The following is a 26,253-nucleotide window of genomic DNA, read 5'->3' on the forward strand; positions in this document are numbered from 1 at the left end:
TTTGAGATATCATACTTTATCCGTATGGAGCACGTTTCCGGAAACAGACCCGTCATTTAGTAACTTCCGGTCAATATTCAGGACGTTGGACAACTACGTGGAAATTTCGATGGATGTGTGATCCAAACTAGTAAAATTTAATGGTACGCTATTGTAATAGTTAGTTGATTGGTGCTTAATTATATCTATTATTATGACCTAGAATACCTGGTTACATAAAAAATATTTTTGTAATTGTGATAGAAATTTGTGATTTCCTTGTTTGAAAATTTTAGCTAAAATTCATTTTGGTCAAATTTAGGCTTGAATACGAAACATATTATTTTGAAATAACATTTTGATTATTCAGCTTTATTACGTGGTCATTAGTGTTTAAAAATGATAGTTTAGACACTTGTGATTGTTTACAAAAAATATTTAGAATACTTAGAATTTTGTTGATACCTGACCCCCCTTTTCCCCGAATAGGTAAACAAAGTCAAGGTTAACCAAAAGTGCATATTTTAAAAATAGAATAACATACACAACAGATGTAAACAAACACTACATCTGTTATTGTGTTTAGTACAGGGTGAAAACTAATTGAAAATTGTATTTATATTGAATTTCACACATTTGATTGTGTTTCAAATAGGTTATCATTTGGAGATGTACTTTGTATGTTTACGTATTAGCGCATACACTTTGAAAGGCCCTGTATGGTCAGACTTCTGTTAGTTTTCACACACGCATACATTTTTAGGGTTCATAGGGTAGTGTTTATATTTGTATATGTATGGTTTGTGTGCATATTTTGTTTGTGCTTGTGGGGATATGTCATGTACATGTGTGTGTATTAGATTTTGAATTTAGTTGTTGATATGTTGTGATATTACTTTGTGATCTGTGAACATAATTGTGTTTGTGTGTTTTGAATCTTAAATATAAATAGAGTTTAAAACATTAGATTAAACTTAAAAAAACTTTCATCATTTACGTTTAGGTTGAATTTAAAAGTTAAATCTTACTTTAGAATTAAACAAATTAGAAAAACCATTTAAATAAACAAACTTTAATTAAACTTTGTTTAAACAGTTGTGACGTAATCGAGTGTAGTGTACATGATACTAATAGTCTGATCTAACAAGTAATTACGAACCTTTGCTCGTTAATACCATCTTATGGCTCCTTTCACTTTGAACTTTTCGACTATTCTTTTCATTCTTTTTCAAACCACACACAAGTAAAGCTGTGACACAATCATTAGATGTGAAAGAGATGAAAGGAATGATTCAACGGATGACCACTAAGATGGAAGGATATGAGAAAAAGTTGGAGCAACTACCATAGCAACAAATGCAACACTGGCAGCCACAGCCATTACCATGGCAACAGCGACAACAGCCACCAACATGGTAACAACAACCTCAATAATGGCAACAACAACTTGGCAACAGGGACAGCAGTCTAATTGGAGATGACAGCAGAGAGGAAGATATAGAGGTAGAGGTAGAGGCAGAGGTAAAGGAGGACCAACACTGAGATCAATCCATAACAAGTCTCCTAACAAGTCTACGTAAGGGGAACATGCTTAGGCTTGTGCAGTACTACCGTTCCCAAAACCAACAAAACCAAATTACCACCAGGACTTTTTTGCAAGCCAGCAGAAACTGAAATGCAGATAGATCATTCAGATACAACCACACCTGCATTGTTAGATACAGGATCGACCGAGTCAACCATGAGTGAATTATTTTACTTTCAGAATATCTCATCACCTTTACCCGGTGCAGGTCCGGGTGTTAAAAGAATAGGCCTGCAGCAGCGCTAAGCTTGCAAAAGGCGACTAAGTAGTGCTCAGAACCCTAGCCGGGGGCTAGGGCGCTCTGCCCGCAGAGCAACTGGGATGTGTGCCCAAGGTGGTTGAATGGGGTACCCCTGGCGTGTTGCATGCTGGGGTTGTCAGGCTATAATACGGAAAACCCGACCGCAAACCATAGTGGTGCACCGTGTTGGGAAAGATGCCACGTTCCTCGCACGTTAAAGAACCCTACTGTTATATTCTCCCGGAGTATGAACCATAGGGCTCCGCCACATGAGGCTAAATTGCCCGACCCTACCCACCTCTCCCTATTTCCAATGGCAAGCAAAATTTGTCGACCCTATTGTCCTTGTGTCCCATCCGTTTTTCATTTCATCATCATTTCATGTTCATTTTATCATCAATTTCATGTTCATTGTCTGAATATAGCTGAAATATTGCTGCTTGGACGTTAAACCCCAACAAACAAACAAAACAAACTGCAGAATCTGCTCAGCTGGAGGATACACCAAACCAGATTGTAAGAGACGGTGCTGATGGGACTGGACCACGACCTGAAAGAGACGCCTGTTTTCATGAAGATAAGTTGGATCAGTCCAATGAAGGTCCTGGGAGAGAGTCGGATGCTAGTTATCATAGAAGTAGAAGGAGGCCTTCACAGGATACATACAGTGAACAACAAGATGAACTTTCTGATGAACCCTCGATGTCTTCTCCGAGATTCCGTCGATCAACACGCACTAGACAACTACCCAGTTGGACGACTTCTGGGAAATACCAACTTTCGAACTCTACAGGAAGTGCGGATTGGTACCAGAAATTCCAGTGTTTAACATCTTTGGCTGATACAGATTTGTTCAAGGGTATGCAGACTGAAACAGCACGAACCATCTTAGATATAAAGAAGACCTCAGCAGCACAAAATAAATGACGGGTCGTCATTTCACGACTGGGGGTTAATTCCTTTTTGATTTGAACACTCGTATCTGAACGGACATGTTGATTTTTGTGTTTATCCGAATCTAGCAACCTATATTCTCAACATCTCAACTATTTACATATCTCATTTCGACTTAAAAATTACTAAGGTTAGTTTCTTGTTAATGGTCTAGAAATTAATGTTTAACTTTCATAAAAATTTACCTAAATGCATAATTCTGTAAGGATATTTTACTATGCTTAAGTAATAGTGATTAATGATTATTCATTTGACAATTCGAGTGGACTGCTCGAAAGTGAAAGTATAAATCTTTAAATCGATCACACACTGTGGTCATAAAATAATTGTTTTAAAATATAAATACGATGAGTCATTTTTGATACTTTAGGTAGAATAGAGCAGAACTGGGAACTTTTACCATTCATGTGACCGTTTACAAATGTGCCTCTTGCACGATATGTGAGGTAAGCTAAGTGTTTTGTATTGCGTTTTTGCATTGCTTATGTATTTGCTTTGCTATTGTTACGCTTATTGTATGCACTTAATCGCTTATGCTCTAACGCTGTTGTTTTGCTATTTAATATGTTTGATTAGATAATTTACCATTTTCTTATAATTTGGTACATTTGGATATGGAATAACCCCCCCCTTTCCCGAGACAAACTACATATTTAGCCAGTTGGTTTATGCTTCACAAGGAGATTGATGAAGCCAAAAATTAAATTTACTCAAATGTTATGTAAATGTACTTAAATATACATTCACACATATGGTTAAGAGTACTAATTTTTATTCTATATATATAATTTCTTTTTACAAATTTTCAACGAGCAAGCGTTAAAATGCTATTTAATTGGATGGCAGATTTTGCATCTTGACCCCTCCCCCACCTTTCCAGGGTGAAAATTATACTGAATCTGCGCTTGATCCCTCTTTGAGTCGATCGCGTCAATGTCTCAATGGAAAAAAAATGGAGTTGTATGTTGAATATTGTGTGGTTGGTGTAATGTGACCTTGACTCCGTCTGAAATCCTTCCTTTAATGTTACTTTATTCTAGTGGAATTAAACGTTTTTTATTTAATATAAAGCATGTGAGATGATTGATCTCTTCTGATTAATGTGTTTTTTTTAAAGAGGCAAACAGAGAAAATGTCTTCATTTATCTGATATGTGCCTGTATAAGGCATGCGAAATTAACCCTAAACCCCGTTGTCTGGTGGATAACATCGTTATCTGTAAGTTGACAGATCGTAAATCACAATACCACCTGAGCGGTATCTCTGTGCAATTGTTGTGAAATAAATCAAGGTAAGTCAGCAGACATATTATTGTGCTTTGTTACACTTTACCTTATAAATACTGATCTTGCTTTTTATAGATCGCATACAACAGAAAAATGCACACAAACAGTGGCGCAGCAATTTTACAATAGGCTACATATAAAAATGAAAGTATATTGTAAAATTTCTCATTAACCAGGTCCAGTAGAAAAAAAGGGGGATTGGGATTCCCTTTTGATAATTTTATTGTTAAAAAATGAACAAATATTAATCTTTTTTTTTCTTGAACCCCTTTTTTTTATAGAAAAAACAGTATTTTCATGAAAATAAATACGTATCTATCAGAAATTGTTGATGCAATGATTCAATGATTAATATGTATTTTGATTCAGCAAAATGGTTTCTAAAAGTCGCTGGAATAATTTGCTTCCCGATTATATTGAAGAAGGAGAAGGCATCATTTTGGAATATGTTTGGCCGCTTCACACTGGATATGAAATGGCCAGTAAAATTAAAATTGTAGAACAGGAACCACGGAGTGTAAAAGGTATTTTTAAGCACTAAAGAATACGACTGTGTTAAAGGAAACTGAATACGCCATTCCCTTTTCCCGTAATAAGAATTTCGTGGGTCTGAAACGAAAAATTATGAAAGACACAGCGGAAATAAAAATTGAATTCTTTAAAGCAATTTAATTTGCTGTCCCCAAAGCCGAGAGAATGGTAAAATCAGCAAGAACCTTCACATGTTTGAGTTATCGAAGTCCAAGGGATTATTACATAGCAAAGAAACCTCAGTGTCTTGAGACATCTTGAGATGTCTTGAGACACGTCAGGATTAAATTCTTGAGACGCATCTACAGTCACGTCTTATAGACACGTTAGGATTAAATTTTTGAGACGCGTCTACAGTCACGTTTTATAGACACGTCTTCCAGACGTGTCTTAAAGGAATGCCTTGAGACATCTTGAGACATGATTAAATGCCTTGAAATCCTGTTTTAAGACATCTTGAGACATGAATTCCATGTCTTAAGATATCTTCAGGTCACGTTCACTGGTCTTTAAAAGACACATTAAAACACATCTGATGACAAAAATATCATATTTAAAGAAGTCCTTCAATTATACATGTAAGTGCCGATTACATAAATATCTTAAGACACTGTATCAGTAAGCAAGTCACAATATATTTATATCATCATATGTTATGGGATACATATCACTTTATTCGAAAGTTTTTTTTTTCTAAATAGATATAGCTACAGGCTTTACATACACGTACTTCAGGTTGTCGAAGAGAGCTTAACAAACATAGACAATTCTTGATTTGGCCTACTAATATGATGTATGGGAGCTTATATAACACAGAAGTTGATGCTTTTCTAAAATGGTATCATTTTGCATTGCTTTTTTGTTAATTTACTATATCAACAATTTTAGTGAGGGCACTTCCCCTGCCTCAACCTACCCTTAAGCCATGCAAAAGTGTTGCATCTGAAATCATCTGTAAACTGCAGTAAAAGCCAACATTTGACAACGTAACTTGTACGTCTGTGTCTAGTACCATTCATTTATAACATACTATATTTGCAATTCATATATCACATTTTTTATCTGGTTTTATCTGTCAGTACAGTTTGTTTGTTTGTTGGGGTTTAACGTCCGAGCAGCATTATTTCAGCTATATTCAGACGATGAACATGAAATGGATGATAAAATGAACATGAAATAAAAAAAAAAGGATGGGTCACAAGGATAATAGGGTCGACAAATTTTGATTGCCACTGGAAAAAGGGGGATGGGTAAGGTCGGGCAATTTAGCCTCCTGTGGCGGAGCGCAAAGGTTCCTACTCCTATCGAATACCACAGCAGGGTTCTTTAATGTGCGAGGAACGTGGCATCTTTCCCAACACGGTGCACCACTATGGTTTGCGTTCAGGTTTTCCGTATTATAGCCTGACAACCCCAGCATGTAACACGGCAGGGGTACCCCATTCCACCACCTGGGGCACACATCCCAGTTGCTCTGTAGGCAGAGCGCCTAGCCCCCGGCTAGGTTTCTGAGCACTATTTAGTCGCCTTATACGACAAGCTTAGCGCTGCTGCAGGCCTATTCTTTTAACACCCGACCTGCACAGTACAGTAACATCAACATAATATAATATGATAATGTCAAATCAGCCTTTAAACACTTCAAACAAAAATCAACATAAGATCTGCATGTTTTAGAGCCTGTGCAGGTTCGGGTGTTAAAAGAATAGGCCTGCAGCAGCGCTAAGCTTTTCGTAAAAGGCGACTAAATAGTGCTCAGAACACTAGCCGGGGGCTAGGGCGCTCTGCCCGCAGAGCAACTGGGATGTGTGCCCTAGGTGGTGGAATGGGGTACCCCTGGCGTATTACATGCTGGGGTTGTCAGGCTATAATACGGAAAACCTGACCGCAAACCATAGTGGTGCACCGTGTTGGGAAAGACGCCACGTTCCTCGTACGTTAAAGAACCCTACTATGGTATTCTCCCGGTGTAGGAACCATAGGGCTCCGCCACAGGAGGCTAAATTGCCCGACCCTACCCATCTCTCCCTATTTGCGATGGCAATCAAAATTTGTCGACCCCATTGTCCTTGTGTCCCATCGCTTTTTCATTTCATCATCATTTCATGTTTATTGTCTGAATATAGCTGAAATATTGCTGCTCGGACGTTAAACCCCAACAAAGAAAGCATGTTTTAGAAAAATAGAATTACTTGTGGGATACATATTGAAATGTCTCAAAAGGCTGAACAATTGTTGCGAATATAAACACAATATTCAAGCTGTAAAGCTGTTATTGAATTTAATATTAGACAAAAAACTAGAAATCATTGAGATGCAATCCATCTGTGTGGCCACCCCCATTGAATTACGCCATATTTATGAAATGTATTTGGGAAAAGCTTTCCAACTCGAAATTTGGGTTTTTAATGTGGCACTCATAGTCAACAGAAATATTTACCAGTTGCGAAAGAAGTATAGAACCATATATAATCCAAACACAGGTTTCTCACTGAATTTAAGGAATTTGACCTTGAGGTCAAAAATCAAGGTCATATGCCATTATCCATGGTACGTGACACATACTCTTTAGGTGATCTACCAAAAGCCAAATATCAAAAGCCCACATCCAAATAGAAAAAAATACAGTCTGGACACAAGTTTGTCACTGAAAATAAATTTAAATTTTACCTTGAGGTCACTGTTCAAGGTCATAGGTCACAATCCATGATATGCAATGCATCATTTTAGGTGATCTACCAAAATGCAAAATATCAAAAGCCTACAGTACATCAAAAGACAAAAAAGTTCGGACACGAGTTTTTAATGAAGATGGACAAAGTGATCACTGTAGGGCAACCACCACTTTTTGTTGGGCACTGATAAATTTGGTCAAAGATTTGATTTAACATTTAGGGTTTATGGCCTAACATATCAGTTAAAAATATGTTTAAATCTACATAACCTCAGTTCATAATTCTAATTCTTAATTCATATACATGCATACATGTATGACATAACATCTAATTAACAAACTTAAATGATTTATAAACCAGACCGAAAATCTATATACATGTACATGATAGCAAGATTCAGTATTTCAAATAAACCAAGAAAAACAAGATATTTTAATCATTTGATGGAAATTATCTCTGTGCACGCCATGTTAATTTCTTTAGGTCAGACTGATAGTGAACCATATGTTAATTATCCAACAATGAAATGTTTGTATGGCTCAGCTTGATACTAACGCAGAGGTTGAACCATGATCAGTTGGGAAAAGTATTGATACATCATTCAAACTTAACAAAGCTTTATATTTAATCACAAAATGAAATTTGACACAGGGTAAAAATTTAACCAGAAACGAAGTGGTATAATTTTGGCCATTATCACTAAATGGTTCCAGTCTAAACCTGCAAAATCAATCCATAACTTCCCATAGGGATATGGTACCTTGTGGCAAAATTCTGAATCCTGTTATCGTCCAGAAATCAGATAAAAAAGCTTCCCTGAGCGCATCATGGTATGAGCGCAGTGGTTAAACCTTGAACAGTTGGGGCAAGTGTGGACATAATATTAGGATTTGACATATTTAATCATAGGGACTTACAATTCATTATGGAAACAACTTGTTTGGACACAATACAGCACAAAACTTGAAATTCCATTCAAAATTTTCAAAATCAGACCTAAATAAAATTGTCATTTTTTCAGGTGTGGCACCTTTCTTTGACCCCTTATAACTTGATAATCACAAAAAAAAAAAAAAACATTTGAAATCTGATTGACAAATGCAGACAGGGACTTTTAAAAGGAATCTAATTAAAAAATTGGACCAAAAAATGAAAATGCATGTTTCTGGTCCCTAATTTCTGAAAAGTTCAAAATCAATCAAAGTCTGACCATTGTGGTATGGAATATTGTGCAACAATATCATTTACTGCACTTATTTGTTTGTTTCAGGCCATGGTTGTGGCTATAACCCTAAAAATCAATACCAACCTTCCTTATGTGGTTTGATAAGTTGTTATAAAAAATAAATAAAGATCAACAAACTTATACTCAAGTTATCACAAGAAAACCAAGTGTCTACAAAACGTCGACAGTGCCTTATTAATAAACAACATTTTTTGCGATTGTATAAAAATCAATCCCAGGCTTTTGTATGTTGGCACCTTGTAGTAAAATGGAAGTGAGATTCATTCACATTTACTCAAGTTATTATACGGACATACGCACAATGCTAGTTTTAGGCCCCTTTATGCATTCAAGTATTAATCCCCAAATCAACCCTAATCTTCTTTTGGTGGTATTGAACCTTGTAATATATTATCAAAGACCAAAGGGTTATATGTTTAAATTCTGTGAAAAGCTGTTTTTGGCCCTTTTTGCCACTGATTATTAAATGGTTGGGGAAAAATCCCTAAAATCAAAAGAAAGCTTCCTTTTAGGATTTGGAGTCCTGTTTTAAACTGTCATAAGATCAACAAACAAATATTCAAGTTATGGCATGAAAACCAGGTGTCTACAGACATTGTTGATAATACGAACGATGACAGCAACTTACATGTACCAATTTTTGCGGTCCTATTAAAGTAATACTTTAGTCTCACTTTCCCGATTTTTTAATAGATGCAAAAATTATGGCATAACTACACATGGACGATAAGTCCAGATAAGCAAAAAGGCCAACAATATCACTGGGGTGAGAATAAGTTCAAACTACATGTACATTGCGTATCAATTCCCATACATGTTGAAGTATACGTTTATTTAGGTGTTAACTCAGGAGCATCATGCAAAAATAACGTGTTTAGTATTTAGTATATGAATAAAGTATAAAGAAATAAACATAGTAAAATATTTAATTATTTTTATCAAATAGATGCTAGAAAAAGGAAGATTGATTGAAACAAGTTGAAGTACATTAAAGATCAGTTCAATTTGTCTGTAATTGTACACTGAAATGTCCTTTTATTGAGTATTCTTGTTTTGTTTTCATTTTAAAAGCACAATTCATGTACAAGTATTTGTTTTTTTTTGTATATTTGGTAAATATTTTGCACATGCTTGCTGACAACCTAGTATGTGACTAGGTATTGTGCATGTGGCACAAAATATCTCCTGCTATAGATGACTTTAACAATGGCCATTGATGTCGAATATTTGTTGAAACTACATTTCTGTAGTTTATGGTTTGGTGACAGACAAAGAAAGGACATCAGATTTACAGGTTACATGCATACAAAAAGTAATCATGGTAATAATTATATGTGTAAATACATCTCCAAACATACATTCATTGGATCCCGTTGCATATTTCTGATCTAAAGCCTATCAACCTCAGTTGACTTCCATATAAATGAAGAATTTTTCCAGAAATGAAGTGAATGCAAAATGCGTCTACGCTCAAAGTTAACACTTCGAATTGTTATAGAGATCAATAAGGCAGGAAGCATTCTTCCATCATGTCTGTTTAAAATATTTAATGCGAAGTACAAATATCAAAATAAACCATAAAGCACCAAGGTTTAAAAAAAATATCCGTTACATACATACAACTGTATCATATTCCATTAATTGAGGGTTTATCATCTGGTAATATTCTTTGTCAAATGATATTTGTCCATTAGTTTGATATTTAATTATATTATGCCTAAGTGGGATATGTTGATTTTCTAGTGTAATGCCATTTCAAAGCATGTGTACATGTACCAGGAGAAAACAAGCATACTTTCCAATTTCCTAAAACTCAACAAAAGCGTAATGTACTTAAAACACAGCGCTAGTACATGTACCAACATACGATCTAACATTAAAAAAGTGCAGTTTCAAAGTCATCGATTAACAAATAAAGCAAAGAAAATACTTCCGACTCATTGTTGGTCATTTTCTTCGGCACGAAAGCTTGCAGTTGACATCTCGCTCACAACACATTTTGTACGTGCATATTAACTGGTGCCGTGTTTTGGAAATCAGTCTAGTACCAAACACTAGTTCGTCCCCAGAAAGGTTCGCCCCTATGTACATTCTATGAGACGTTTAGGTTTTCCGCACGCTAAACGCTCACCAAACGCACGATAAACGAACGCTTTTCATGTCTATCGTGCGTTTAGACGAACGCTCCTAGAGTGCGTTTAAACGCATGAAAGACGAACGCTCATATCGTGCGATGAAACGCGGATCACATTCACTTGTCTTTTATGACATATTGAAACACATCTGGTGGCTAAAATTTCATGTTTAAAGAAGTCCTTATACATGTACAAGCACATTACTTCAATATTTTAAGACACCGGATCTGTATTCAAGTCATAATATATTTATATATAGTCATCTGTTATAGGATACATATTACTTTATTTAAAAGTTTTTTTTTGTTTTTTTTTTATTTTTAAAAATATATAATATAGCTACAGGCTTTACTTATGCGTGCTTCAGGTTGCCAAGGAGAGTTAATCATACATAGAAAATTCTTGATTTGCCCTGCTAAATTGACGCACGGGAGCTAATATAACACCCTATTTGATGCTTATATTGAATTATATATTTTTGCATCGCTTTTGTTTTTTATTTTAATACAATTTCAACCATTGCTTTGCCAATTTTAGTGAGGACACTCAATCCTTCCTAAGCCATTTAAAAATGTTGCATCTGAAATTATCTATAGTAAAAGGCAACATTTGGCAGTATTATTTATTTGTTTGTGACTAGTACCATTTATTTATAACTGACTATATTTGCAATTCGTATATCACAATTTTTAACTGCTTTTATCCGTCAGTTTAGAATCATCAACATAATATAATATAAACATTGCAATTAATTAATCTTTAAATACATGTACATCAAACCAAAATCAACATAATATTTGCAAAATTTAGAAAAATAAAATGTTATTTGGGATATATATTTAAATGTCTGAAAAGACTAAACATCTCGGTCAAATATGGAAAGAATATTCAAGCTTTGCAGATGTCATTGAATTTAATATTAGAAAAGAAACAAGAAATCATTGAGATGGAATCCATATCTGTGCTCAACTCCCCCACTCTCTGGGTAATTATGCATGAAACGTTTTCGGTTTTTAATGCAGCACTCATAATCAATAGAAACCCTGCTGTGGTATTCGATAGGAGTAGGAACCTTTGCGCTCCGCCACAGGAGGCTAAATTGCCCGACCTTACCCATCCCCCCTTTTTCCAGTGGCAATCAAAATTTGTCGACCTTAGTATCCTTGTGACCCATCTTTTTTTTCATTTCATGTTCATTTTATCATCCATTTCATGTTCATTGTCTGAATATAGCTGAAATATTGCTGCTCGGACGTTAAACCCCAACAAACAAACAAACATAATCAATAGAAATAAGTACCAGTTGAAACAGAAGTATGAATGAATTAGATATATTCCAAACACTTCCTCACTGTCAAAAGGAATTTGACCTTTAGGTCCAAGTTCAATATCACAGGCCCCTATTCATGGTAAGTGACACACCTTCTTTAGGTGATCTGCTCCAAGCCAAATATCAGAAGCCCACATTCAAGACAAAAAAAGTTTGGACACGAGTTAGTCATCGTAAAACAACAACAGAAATTTGACCTTGATGTCAATGTGCATATAGGCCACTATCCATGGTGGTACATGCCACATATTCTTTTGGTGATCTACCAAGATGCCAGATATCACAAATCCACATTCAAAGACCCAAATTTGTCACCGAAAAAAACAGGAATTTGACCTTGGAGTCAAAGTTCGAAGGTCAAAGGCCACTATCTATGGTACGTGATGCATCTTTTTTAGGTGATCTACCAAAATGCAAAATAGTGATTGCTTACATCGAAAGACAAAAAAGGGTAACCTCCATTGTTTGTGGTGGGGTACTTATAAATTAGGTCAAAGATTTGAAATTTGACATTAACTTTTACATCTCAGTTTACAAAATTGGCTTGAATCTCATTTTTTAATTCTATTTCTTAATAAAATAAAGCAAGCCAAAGTGGACAAAAATCAATATTTTGTAATATTAAAAAATGGATTTTTAATATTACAAAATATTTTTTTTAATATTAGAAAAGATTTTTTAATACAAGAAATTCATTTTGTAATATTGAAAATTCATTTTCTAATATTACAAATTTCTGATTTAGTCTTATTATAAAATATCACACATTTTGTAATATTACATATTGAATTTGTAATATTGCAAATTGAATTTGTAATACAACTATTAGAAAATAAGTCACATTTTTTAATATTACAAAATGATTTTCTAATATTAAAAAATCGCAACTGAATACGGCAAATCCATTTTCTAATACATGTATTAGAAATTCAATTGAATTTTTAATATTAGAAAATGAATTTGTAATATTAGATAGACAACTTCAATATTTGCCATTTATGTCGAATCTTTGTTGAAAGTGGTTTATGGTTTCATACCAGGAAAAGAAAGGACATCAAATTTACAGGCTATAAGAAAAGTAATCATGGTAATAATTATTTGTCGAAATACATCTCCAAACATAAAAAAATATTAGACTGAATGATTGATTGATTGCTGGGATTTAACGCCAGAGCAGCAATATTTCAGCTATATTCAGGCGATATTCAGAACATGAAATTGCTGATAAAATGAACATGAGATGATGATGATGAAATGAAAAAGGGGTGGGATACAAGGGCAGGAGGGTCGATAAGATTTAGATTGCCACTAGAAAAAGGAAGGGATAGGTAGGGTCGGGTAATTTAGCCTCCTGTGGCGGAGCGCAAAGGTTCCTACTCCTATCGGATACCATAGCAGGGTTCTTTAACGTGCAAGAAATGTGGCATCTTTCCCAACACGGTGCACCACTATGGTTTGCGGTCAGGTTTTCCGCATTATAGCCTGACAACCCCAGCATGTAACACGCCAGGGATACCCCATTCCACCACCTGGGGCACACGTCCCAGTTGCTCTGTGGGCAGAGCGCCTAGCCCCCGACTAGGTTTCTGAGCACTATGTAGTCGCCTTTTACGACATACTTGGCGCTGCTGCAGGCCTATTCTTTTGACACCCGAACCTGTACGGGGCTAAAAATATTAGAAATGCTTCTATTATGTATGTATAATTAAACTATATAAAAATATCGATTAAAATTTCCGTTCCATTGGCTCCCACTGCAATGTCTCTGATCTTAGGCCTGTCAACCTCAGTTGACTTCCATAGAATTGAAGGGATTTTCCAGAAAGGAAGTGAATGCAAAATGCGTCTACGCTCAAAGTTAACACTTAGGGAAAATACATGTGCTTCTCTGTTCTCTCTGTTTTTCTCAAAAGACACAAGTAGGGAAACGTAGTGGGTGAATCTTTATAGAAGTCAAGAAGCATTCCTCCATCATGTCTGTTTTAAAGATTTTATTCTTTAACTACAAAATATGAACCACAAAGCACCAAGTTTTAAATATCATTTTAAATAAATACATACAACAGTATCTTATTCAATTAATTGAGGGTTATCATCTGGAAAAATTCTTTATCAAATGATATTTGTCCATAAGTTGGGCAATTACTTATACTGTGCTGAAGTGTCACAGGTTGAATTTATAGTGTAATGCAATTTCAAAGCATATATACATATACCAGGAGAAAACAAGCTTACTTTCCAGTTTCCAAATATCCCACAAATGTGTAATGTACTTACAAAATGTATTATGAAGCGCTATAATACCTGTATACGAATGTTTTGTGAGTACAAAAAGCGTGGCGTTTTCTGGGTTTCATACGATCTGTCGTTAAAAAGTGCAGTCTCAATTTAATCGGCTAACAAATAAAACAAAGAAAATACTTATCTGACTCATTGTTGGTCATTTTCTTCGGCAAAAAAAGTATGCAGTTCACAACTCGATCACAACACAATTTGTCCGTGCACATTAACTGGTGCATCATTTTGCAAACCAGTCCAGTACCAACTACTAGTTCGTCCCCAGAAAGGTTCGCCTCTTTTTCAATTTCGTACCAATTTCAAATTCGAAAAACGTATTTTATATAAATACTCGATCCTTTATAAAATTATTTTTTTTTACATATTATATCTCCACAATAATTTAGATGGTGTGAATGAACCGTGAAATAAACTGACCTGAAAATGTATCTTTCTGAGTGGACGATGAACGAGTAAAATCAAATTTTGTTTTAATAAGTATAAAGTGCATACTTTTGAATTTTAGAGACCAGTGCTTCCAAAAAAGGATGTTCGAAGGATGTTTGAAGTTACACGATTTAAATTCATTTGTCAATAGTTTTGCCAAGAGGCCAGTTAATTCTTAAACGGTTTAAGTTTGAATAACCTACTATAGGATCACATAAGCATACATTTCATAGTAAACCACATGGAAATATCAAAAACTCATAAAAAGTTATGTTATGAAGTTTGCTTTCCATTTTCGTTGTTCCTGGCATGACTTCGCGGAGCTTATTGTAAAGTATCTTAAAACACGTGAAGTCTTTAACCTATCTTCACTTACGAACTGTGTGAAAATATAGCGTAAATCTATAAGACGGCTTTAAATAGTAATGGATTATTTTTTTCTTCTAACGCATCTTGAAGACATGTCTTCAAGACACACTTGTAGTGTCTTCAAGACGTGTGTCTACAAGACACGCCTTCAAGACATGGCATAGTTCAAATCACTGAAATCAGTTTAAAATCCATTTTGGAGGCTCCTGATCATTTATTGACATCATGTCTTCAAAGCACGAAAACAATTTTTTTCGTGTGTCTCGAAGACATTCCAGGGATGTTTTCAAAACATGTTTCTGAAGCATCTCAAGACACAAAATAATCGAAACAATGTCTAAAGACGTTCCACTTATGTCTCAAGACGTCTCAAGGTCACTGAGGTCTATTTCCTATGTTATTGTATTGTTTAGTCAGAAAAGAGTTAACCATAATTCTTTACAACTTAAAAACAAATGTGCATGCACTCCATCAAAAACCGAAGCGTATAGAGCATTTGTTTCTTGTTTGATATCACAATGCTGAATAGGTGGCACCATATACAATTTGACGAATTTTATAAAACAGAAATATAACCTTAAAATACATCAAAAGACTTATAAAACAACAAAGAAAAAAGAAACCAAGACTAAAATAAATAAAAATAAAACTACAATACTATTGTAAAAAACTTGATGCTACTGACATGTTATTCTTTCTGTTGTTTTTTTTTAAGATTGTCCATTGCAAGATAGTTATATGTGGAATGATGTCCAAGGTCAAATTAAAGACTTCGTGCAAATGTTGCTAAAACCAGTTGCCATCTTTCACAATCCTTTTTATAAGCGTCCGCACAAATTAATTCTTTGTGATACTTGGTTAACTGCTGAGGAACCAGCTGGTATGTATTGTATAATATTTCAGAAGAGGCACACTCACCGGTTAGTTCTTGTTTAACACATTTCAGTATTTTATTCGTTTTTCCAAATTTTCCATACAGATTAAGATAAGTTTGTTGTCGTTGTGGTGTTTCTCAGACTTTCGAGGTATATAAACACGAATTAAAACTGGAAAGTGATAACACAAGTGTGCACAAGCTCTACGCAGCGGCAGACTTTCATTTCCTCTCTTACTAACCATTGCAGACAGGCCTTAAAAAATTCTCGGGTGTTATTCAAATCATATGTCGTTTTACAATCAGATAACGTCACTTAAAATCATTCACTTTTTCCCGATCTTGCAAGATTCTTGCATTTTCCGAGAGGGATGGCTGCAGCGTCTAGAGTGAATCACGAACGTCAAACGCTGTTTCGGAGCTTGTAGTGTCCATAGCTATCCTCGCACTGACGGTCTGCTAATAATTCCGTTTTCCTATACATATATAGGTAGATCATACTTATTTCATGGTGCATTTTTTTTCTGTTACAATCTTGCAAATTTGACAGAACTATTTTGCTTTGAGCAAATAGTGTTTCAAATGATGTTATACAGGAATGTTAGTTCGTAGAATTTCACAATAAAAAAGGACCCCCAATTTTCTTCTTGAAATATGTCAAGTTAGTGTTTCTTGTACAAGTTTTAAATTTTTTTATAAGCATTTTTAATTTTAACTCGATAGTTAAAGTTCAGATTTTAACTATCTTGAGTGGAGAAATCTTGTAATCCCCTCGATCGAGACTGAAGCCGCTCTAAGCCGGTGATTACATCTTATGTAAAAATGCACCTGACTTTTTAACCACCCGGTGATAATTAAATTTTTTCGAGTGATTCCCGCCATGTTACACTTTCCTAATTTTCTACAGATTCATGCGAGGAATCGATTCTTCTTATTCTTAATTTGAATCATTTAAGCTCGCATGTTGAACATCTTTATTTTACCATCTCAAGGGGGGAAATAATTTGAACCACTCATTACTGAAGGATAATTTATTTGTTTTTTTTAAATCATGCTAAAAAATCCGTTTATCCCAGTACATCTGTAGATATCTGGAATCATATGTTTATAATGGTAAACCACCACATTCATCTTTACCTGAGAGGCCACAGCGAGAACGGTGAGCTCTACGGTAACATGCACGTGAAAGTAAGCTAGTGTAGAATGATTTGAACAAAATGTCATCATCTAGAACATCTAAAAATCATCGACTAATAACTTAAATAGCAAAATTGAGTTGGAAGTACGTACAATGTTTGCACTATGAGAACGTAACATTTTAATTAATGTTGTCCCTGTTACTTTCGATTTAAACTCAATTCCGAAGAAAAACAATATTGAAATGCCAAATTTTAGGTGATTAAGAAAATGCATATGTGGTTAAACACACACACACACACACACACATAATTACATATACAATGATACATTATACTGGTCAAATATATATGATGTGCTCGTCTATATGCAATGCTTACTCCATTTTATACATTTTTACATATTTACGATCTGCATCTTCATTTATGGACAAATTTGATTATTATCTTCCCTATATATATTTAGCATGTTACCCTGTTTTTCATGTAATTTTAATTTATAAAAGTATCATACTAATATTTGAATTTAAATTCAAAATTTTTTGCTCAGTGTTTATCTACATATTTACAATATGCAGTTTATATCATGGAGAAATAAGCTAAATAACTTGACTGACGTTGTGCACACTATTCATACCATAAAGTGTAACGCCAAGAAGACGTTTTTTAGCGTTTAGCGAACATACAGAAACGTTTCTTTTAAAATATGTTAACGGCGTATTATTGCTGTGTGTTAAAATTATGCTGGATTTGAGTTTGATATTTTCTTTTGGAATCAATTCAAGTTACTGTATTATTCATTTAGTACATTACATGTACTTTAAGAAATCAGTTACCCCATTGTAGTAGTTTTAAGTCGCCAAAATGAAGTTTTGCGACTTATTGTTTTTGCTCCTTTTCTTCTTCTTCTTCTTATTATTATTATTAAGTCGCCAAAACGAAGTTTCACGACTTATTGTTTTTGCTACCTTTCTTATTATTATTATTAAGTCGCCGACCACGAAGTGTCGGGGACATTGTTTTTGCACCGTTCATTCTGTATTATTATTAAGTCGCCGACCACAAAGTGTTGGAGACTTATTGTTTTACTGTGTTTCTTCTTGGTCTTCTTCTTCTTCTTCTTCTTATTATTATTATTTTAATTCTCCTGTCATAAAATTTCATTGATTTGTCCGCACGTTTTCTCAAAAACGCCTTATCTGATTGAGATGAAACTTCACAGGAAGTTAGAACTACTCTTCGAAAGATGCAGAACTCCAAAATTTTTATTCCAGTTGCCGCCATTTTTTCAAAATGGTCGCTGGACTGGACGTGTCCATTTTATACACCGGAAATTGGAATCTCATATATCTCGAAAATGGCCGCCTAAGCGATAAAAGTTGTTTGATTTCGATGAAATTTGATATCCAGGTTCAATTAATTATGAGCAGTTCCTATTGACGATGTTTTTCAAAAGACTGATCAGGAAACGGGAGGCGACTTCTACACGTTTCATGGAAACGTAAATTTGAATTATTATTATTATTATTTTAATTCTCCTGTCATAAAAAAAAATGCTCAAGTGTTCAAAATGGCCGCCGGACTGGACGTACCCATTCTTTACACCGGAAATTTGACTATCATATATCTCGGAAACCGCTGATCAGAATTTGACAAAACTTGGTGTATAAATTGGCCTTCATAGTCCAAACAAAATCACGAAAAAAAAATCGTATGCGTCCTGGCCGCCATTTTCAAAATGGCCACCAACGCTGTTGAAAATAAAAATTTGTCTGATTTCGATGAGAATTGATATCTAGGTTTTTTAAATCGTCCTGATTAACAATATGCAGCTCAATAGGCAATTCGAAGTACGTATCGGACGCCATTTTCAAAATGGCCGCCAATGCCCGCGAAAAATTAAAGTTGTAAGATCTTAATGAAAATTGATATCTATGTTCTTTAAGACGTCCCGATTAAGAATCTACGGCTCAATAATTTGAAGTACGGATCGATCGCTATTTTTAAAAAAAAAAGCTGACACCGCGACAAAGATTCAAAGTCGTTGGATTTCGATGAAATCTGATATGCGGGTTTTTTGCCCCGCCTCGATTTATTATAAGCAGTTCCATTGACGGTATGTTTTTCAAAGGTTGATAGGAAACGGGAGGCGACTTCTACACGTTTCGTGGAAACGTAAGTTTTAATTATTATTTTTTTTTTACCGGTGAACTTGTTCGCGCGTTTTCTTAAAAAACTAAAAGAGGAACGAAACTTGCTGTGAAGTTGGGCATCGCCCCACAGATGTGCATGCCGCAAAAAAAATTTTGATAGAAGGGGCGCTTTATCGGAAAAGGGGGATAGTTCATAATTTAGGACATTGTGATATCTCGGAAACCTAGGTGGCCAGGAACTTAAAAATTGGTGTGGTGATGGAGGTTGATGATTTCTACAATATTATGCAAAAAATGAATTGATATGTATTGCCATGGCAACAAAAAAAAACTCGAGAAAAAAAATCGCAAGTTTTGGTGATTTTTCAGAGGTTTTTTCTTTATGTAGGAAAAATGACTTGAGATATCTTCATCAAACTTGGGATTTATATAGAACTATCGAATTGCCATTGAATGTTTATTTCAGATTTTTTTTAGATGGCTGCCATTTTAAAATAAGGTCCCCTCTTGGAAAATTATGTAAATGTCATTAGAATTTTATGAAACTTAATATTTAAGCTTAAAATTGTATGCTAAATTCAAATATTTTGGAATGTTAACCCATAGATGTTCACTTCACAAACAAATTGAAAGGAAGGTGCTTCAGTCGAAAAGGGTATAGGTCACATTATAGGACATTGTCCCATCTCCTTAATCTTAGTAGCTATCAACTTGAAAATTGATGTGGTGGTAGAGTTTGATGATCTCTATAGTATTATCCCAAAAAGGTGTCTTTTCGTGTGTTGCCATGGTAACGAAAAAAAACCCGAAAAATTTGGTTGATTTTTGTGATTTTCCAGATGTTTTTCTTCTAAGTATGATTGAATTCATACTATAATATACCATTGAACTGACAAGAGTAATCAAGGGAACCAAGGTTATAGCGGTAACGAAAAGAATGTAATCCAGGGACAAAGACCAGACATGGAAAAAGACATACACAACAAAGAACATAAAGTAACAGAAATCATACCTACAAAGTAACAAATGCAAATGAGCAACTCGGACTCCACTAAAAACTAGGAGCACGGACCAGGTGTACCGGTAGGGTAAGCGTCCTCTGCTTTTCTAGAAACACCACAGAGGAAATAACAACTAGTTTTATCAATATTTATTATAAAAAATCCTGTGGAAAAAGAAATTGAATATCACGTTCAAAATTATCTATTGATTTGTTAGGGGTGAGTACTCACATGTACGATATTTGACATTTGTAAACTAAATAGCAATCCATAGTTCTATAAAATTTAAAATTGATTAAAAGTACCAAATCTACGTTGTAACAATTTTGTAAATATATGTAAAAAAAAGACTGAAAAGTAAAGGAATTCGGACATCATATTTGTATCTTCTTCTCGGAAAACCATTTGGCCCATAAAACCAAATTTAGCAGGAATAGTGAAACGCCTCTGAGCTTCTGGTATTATTATCTTAAGAGGGGATAGCAACTATTGTATTACCTGTTAAGTGATGAGTCTACAGATGTGCACGCCACAAAAAAAAATAATTAAAAGATGGGTGCTTTGGCGGAAAAGGGGGATAGGTCATAATAAAGGATAACGAAAAAAAAACAAAAAAACAAAAAAAAAAACGAAAGGTGATTTTTCAGATGTTTTTCGTTAATTAAGGAACTGTACATGTATATATATCACAAAAATCAGCCGAACTTTTCAATAGAATTATCAAAGCTTGGTTAAGTGCATATTTTAAAAGATCCAAGATGGCTACCATTCAAAGTAAGGTGCCCCAATAAAAAAATGTTGCATTTATCAAAATTTGATGTTATTTTAGCTTAATATTATATGCAGATTTCAAAATTCTGGGTTCTGAGAGTATTTGGGGAACGTGATGGGACTTTTGTGACTTGCTTGCAAGCACAACTTAAAACTTATTATTATTTTAATTCTCCTGTCATAAAAATTACTGAAAGTGTCCGCCCTTTTTCTCAAAAGTGGCTCGTCCGATTGAGATGAAAGTTTTCAACATGTTACAACTACTCTTCGAAGTATACAGAACTTCAAAAAAAATTTTCCAGATCTTGCCATTTTTTCAAAATGACCGCCGAACTAAAGGTGCCCATTTTTACACCGGAAAATGGAACATCAAACATCTCAAAAACTGCTGATCAGAATTTGACCAAACTTGGTATCTATATTAAGCTCAATGTTCTAAACAAAAGCCCGAAAAAAATCCGCGTGCGTCTCGGCCGCCATTTTCAAATGGCCGCCACTACTGTCGAAAATTTTAATTTGTCAGATTTTAATGAAAATTGATATCTAGGTTCTTTGACCCGTCTCAATTAATAATCTGCGGCTCAATTGTCAATTTTAGCTACGTGTCGGCCACCATTTTTAAAATGCCGCCAACGCGTCGAAAATTCAAATATAACCGATTTCGATAAAAAATGATATCTAGGTTCTTTGAGACGTCCCAATTCTTAATCTGAGGTTCAATTGACAATTTGAATAAGGGTCGGCCGCCATTTTTAAAATGGCCGCCACCGCGCTCGAAAATTCAAAGTTGTAAGATTTTGATGACAATTGATATCTAGGTTTTTGAAGACGCCACGATTAAGAATCTGTTGCTCCATCGATAATTTTAACTACATATCGACCGTCATTTTCAAAGTGGCCGCCACCACATAAAAATTCAAAGTTGTTCGATTTCGACAAAATTTGATATAAAGGTTCTTTACGCTACCTCGATTAATTGTAAGCCTTAGCGATATGTTTCTAAAAACACGGATGAGGACACGGTAGGCGACTTCTACATGTTTCGTGGAAACGTAAATTTTAATTATTATTATTATTATTATTACTATTTTAATTCTCCTGTCATAAAATTTCATAGTCCGGACGATTACTCTGAGACCGTTTATTCGATTCATACCAATCTTGGCTCAAATATCAAGCATGCTCATGGGATGTGCATGCTACTTGGAATTTCAAAATTGCCGCCAAAACAAAACTCGGAAAAATGAAAAAAAAAATCTATAAAATTAGTGGAACTCATTAGATGTATTCAAAATAACTCAAAATGCTGTTTTTGACATGGGGACATCATAGGCGGAAAACAATTTCAGAAAGCCGCCATTTTTTTCAAAATCGGCAAAATTTCAACATTGTTGGATTTCAATGAAATTCTAGGGTAAACTTTCCATCCTGAATTCAATGGCGGCTTCAGATTTTATCTTAAAGTCGCCATTTTGTTTTCAAAATGGCAGTCGTAATCAGCAAAATTTGTTGGATTTCCATGCAGTTGATATTTACGGCAAAGATTGTATTCTAAATCAATGGCGGCTTCAGAATTTGACTAAATCCGACCATTTGCCGGTTTTGGCGACTTGGAAACATAGTATTGCTTGTTAATTGCACACTGTCTTGTGTACCTTCAAATTTACGACGGTAATGCAGACCAAGACATTATGAAACAGTTGTAAAAACTCTTATGGACAACTTAACCAATTAAAATCAAAGTTATAATATATATATATATATATATATATATATATATATATATATATATATATTGTATTACATGTAACGAAAAACAAAAACACAAAAGAGTAAAAAGTTGAAGAATAAAAGAGATTTACATATTACATTGCATTTCATTCTACGTCTTGCAGCAGTCAATAGGAGATACAGCTGTAAAAATGTTATGGAGCAACTTAAGCAGTTTCAAGATGCAATAGATCCATGGTACGGAATAGAGCAGGAATATTTTGTATGTGGGAAAAACGGCTTACCAGTTAGTTATGATCCAGTAAATTTTGACTACAAGAAGTTAAGTACGTCTTGTATTTGACAGATATGAGTAGATAATACAATGTATACTAGTCAACAAAAGATAAGATATAATATTTTTATCAAAGAATTATTTACGTATATATAGGTAAAACAATCATGATTTGGATACCGCAGATTGAATGCGAAACATAATATTCGAGAAATATATGATGGTCATAACAACAGATTTTGGGATCAGCTACCAGATGGGATAATTTTTCTTTCTATTTCCGCAAACTTAACTTCCTTCCGTTTTTGGTTCAGAAACTGTCTGAACGACGCGTGATTTGTTTTATATTGTAAGTCACGTAGAACCGTGAGGTTAAAAAATAACCAACCAATCAGAAAGCTTGTAACAAGTCAAATCAAATTATTGAAAAAAAATTACATTTTTGACAAGTTTAATAACCAGCAAGGGAATAATTAAATCGGAAGAAAAACTGAGGAACTTTTTATTGCAACATGTACAATAACATCTTATGAAAAACAGTGCCACACCAGTAGGGTAGATGAAAAACTAAATCTGATATTGTTTGAAGTGCATTGTATTTGCCCCCGCCATTCCCTTTTCCAATGAAGGCAATCAAAAATATAAAAATATTTTGCACCGTAGGTGTATTCTCATGCATTGTATTATTGGGTGAATTTCAGAAATAAATAAAAAACAAAAATAGCATATAATTGTTTACATTTACTGTGCTTTGAATTGTATTTTCGTGAGTAATTTAATAAACATTAGAAAGCAAGTCAAGTTATCGATGCTTTGCAAAGATACATGCACGTTTAAATACCTAAAACAAGGTTTTTATTCATTTTCCGTCATACAAAAATAATCTGCATGCAACATATTTACAGTATCTGACGGGTCCTATTTCAGTCATGTTTAGTAAATGTGGATTTCGACACGACGCAAATATGTCAATTGAAAGAGATCTGTCGTCAAGTCATATGCTGGCATGTAGATATGCTGGAATTAAGTATGGAGGGAACATAAGAGAAAATTCACCATCGCAGGTATAGAATACATTCAAACAAAACTTTTATTGATTAAGTGTTTGTCACCATTTACTGAAATGTACATGACATATAACATTTTTTATCTGTAAGTATTACGTTAGTATGCCATATGATGTATGCTGCATAAGCGATAAATATTCTAGAATCTCTTTAAAAGAAGCATTCATTTGTTTTTTTTTAACTTATTTTAGATTGCCATTGTTATTTTAATCAGCCATTGCCTACAGAGAGTTTGGCGTGTGTGATTATCATAAGTATTACTCTATTAACATCTTTCAGTGGGAATATCAAATAGGTCCGTGCCCTGGTGAATCAATAGGCGATCACCTGAACATGGCCCGTTACATATTATGTAGATTAGCAGAGAGACTGGAACTACGTATCAGTTTACAGCCTTTACCTGTCACTCCACTCACCTCAGGTGGTCATCTGAATTTTAGTACCCGACAGATGAGAAATGAAGACGGTATGAGGTATAGTGCAACTTATTTAATGATTTTTTATACCCCAAATCAACGAGTGAATGGTATATGGGAATCATCTTGACCGTCAATTTATCTTTCATTCTGTCCGACCGAAATTCGTTACAATTACACCGACTCTGAATGATTGATATGATTTAAAATTTGGTATGCCATTGTATTAATAAAGCATGCATTGTAAACAATTGTTGTTATTGTACCATAACAATTTCATGTTAAGCGATACTTTGTTTCTTTTGAGTACAAGGAATAAATTCATTCTTAAAATTTCAGCCGCTACTTAGAAGTATTGATGTGGTATTTTATTTTAAACCAGTTGGGTAAAACAAGTATGCAATTGCCCATTCAATACTAAACGATCATCAAAAACTGGACAAATATGAACAAACTAAGTCAATACTGAAAACCGGACCAAATACGGAAAAAACAGACAAAAAATGAAACAAAACAAAACAAAACCAATATGGAAAACATGTCCAACACAGCAAGCATGGATTTTTGCACTTCCGGTGACGTTTGCTACCGTTATTTCATGAACAAAATCCAGTTATGTCAGTTATGACTTATGATATAGTGTAACAAGTTGTGGAAACGATTTCCATTGGGCAATCATCTACTGAAACGCTAGGATCGTTTGTTTATCGTGTGTTTAAACGCACGCTGAGCGCGTTCGTTTATGGTGCCTTTGAACGCACGATAGGAGTGTTCGTTTAAACACACGCTAGAAGAGTTAATTTATCGTGCGTTTGGTGAGCGTTTAATGTGCGTTTGGTATTGTGTGTGCGATAAACCTAAACGTCTCAAGGAGTGTACATAAGCTTATATATTAATATGCATATATGCCTTGCATGGGGTATCACTTATATTTATAAGCTGGTTAGATATTTCAATGTACAACTTATTATCACCAACAATAGATTTACGTGATTATTTTAGAAAGGAGAACCAAATTGTTCATATTCCTGTTTTGAAGGTACATAGAGCAGGCAATCAAAGTACTTGAAAATTCAGATGAAGAAAAACTGTTAAGCATGTATGATCCGGCATTATTGAAAGAAAATAAAGAAAGACTTTCAAACGCAGGCGGGATTGGCGGACATCCCATTCTTGGTCAATTTGTTGGTGGTGGCTCTGGCAAGGAATTCGAAACTGTTCGTATACCGCCACAGGTAAAAATAAACGGTTGTGGGTACTTAGAAGACAGACGACCATCTTCAGCATTGGACCCATACTCCGCAGCAGAAGGGATCGTTAAAGCCGTCGTATTTGGTGAATATCTAAAAACGGATATTCGTGAGTCATTGCTTAACGGTACTTATTATTAAAATTACATTTAATATTCCGCTATGAAGTACTTTGCCGCATTATCAAACAAATCATTGGAAGATGGAAGCCTCTAGCCCAAGATGGTTGTATTTCTATTTTGGACAATTGTACTTCGATACGATGAAACATTTCTGGATCATACTTACTTCTAATTGCACTGCGGTATGTTTTGTTATGAGAAAAAAATCAAACTTTGTAAGAAAAGTTAAAGAATTTAGCATTAAATACTGCTTATCGGCCTTTGATGAGTAAACTATGTTATGTCATACATATAAGAACAGACGTTGATATGATTAAAGCTTAATTTTTCAATAATATAATTTGCGTATAATGAATTTGTCTACTAAAAACTGTTGCAGTTTTGGTCTGGTTGTCGGAAAAAG

General features: G+C 34.5%; 1 protein-coding gene across 2 annotated transcripts; it reads left to right on the forward strand.

The window, feature by feature from the left end:
- Window positions 1-26,190, forward strand: LOC148625602 (glutamine synthetase-like). Of its 2 annotated transcripts, XM_088569221.1 has the most exons (9): window positions 1-143; window positions 3,130-3,205; window positions 3,877-4,050; window positions 4,415-4,569; window positions 15,771-15,935; window positions 22,886-23,047; window positions 23,923-24,059; window positions 24,342-24,535; window positions 25,518-26,190. In XM_088569221.1, exons 4-9 carry the CDS (start codon window positions 4,419-4,421, stop codon window positions 25,867-25,869), a joined length of 1,161 nt encoding a protein of 386 aa, XP_088425347.1. In that variant the 5' UTR covers window positions 1-143; window positions 3,130-3,205; window positions 3,877-4,050; window positions 4,415-4,418; the 3' UTR covers window positions 25,870-26,190. The 2 variants fall into 2 exon arrangements, with proteins under 2 accessions (XP_088425347.1, XP_088425346.1); XM_088569220.1 differs by lacking the exon at window positions 3,877-4,050.
- Window positions 26,191-26,253: the final 63 nt, after the last annotated feature.

The sequence above is a fragment of the Perna viridis genome, chromosome 2 (assembly GCF_037379345.1).
Source record: "Perna viridis isolate PV_CMFRI_1.1 ecotype Kerala chromosome 2, ASM3737934v1, whole genome shotgun sequence".
NCBI lineage: Eukaryota > Metazoa > Mollusca > Bivalvia > Mytilida > Mytilidae > Perna > Perna viridis.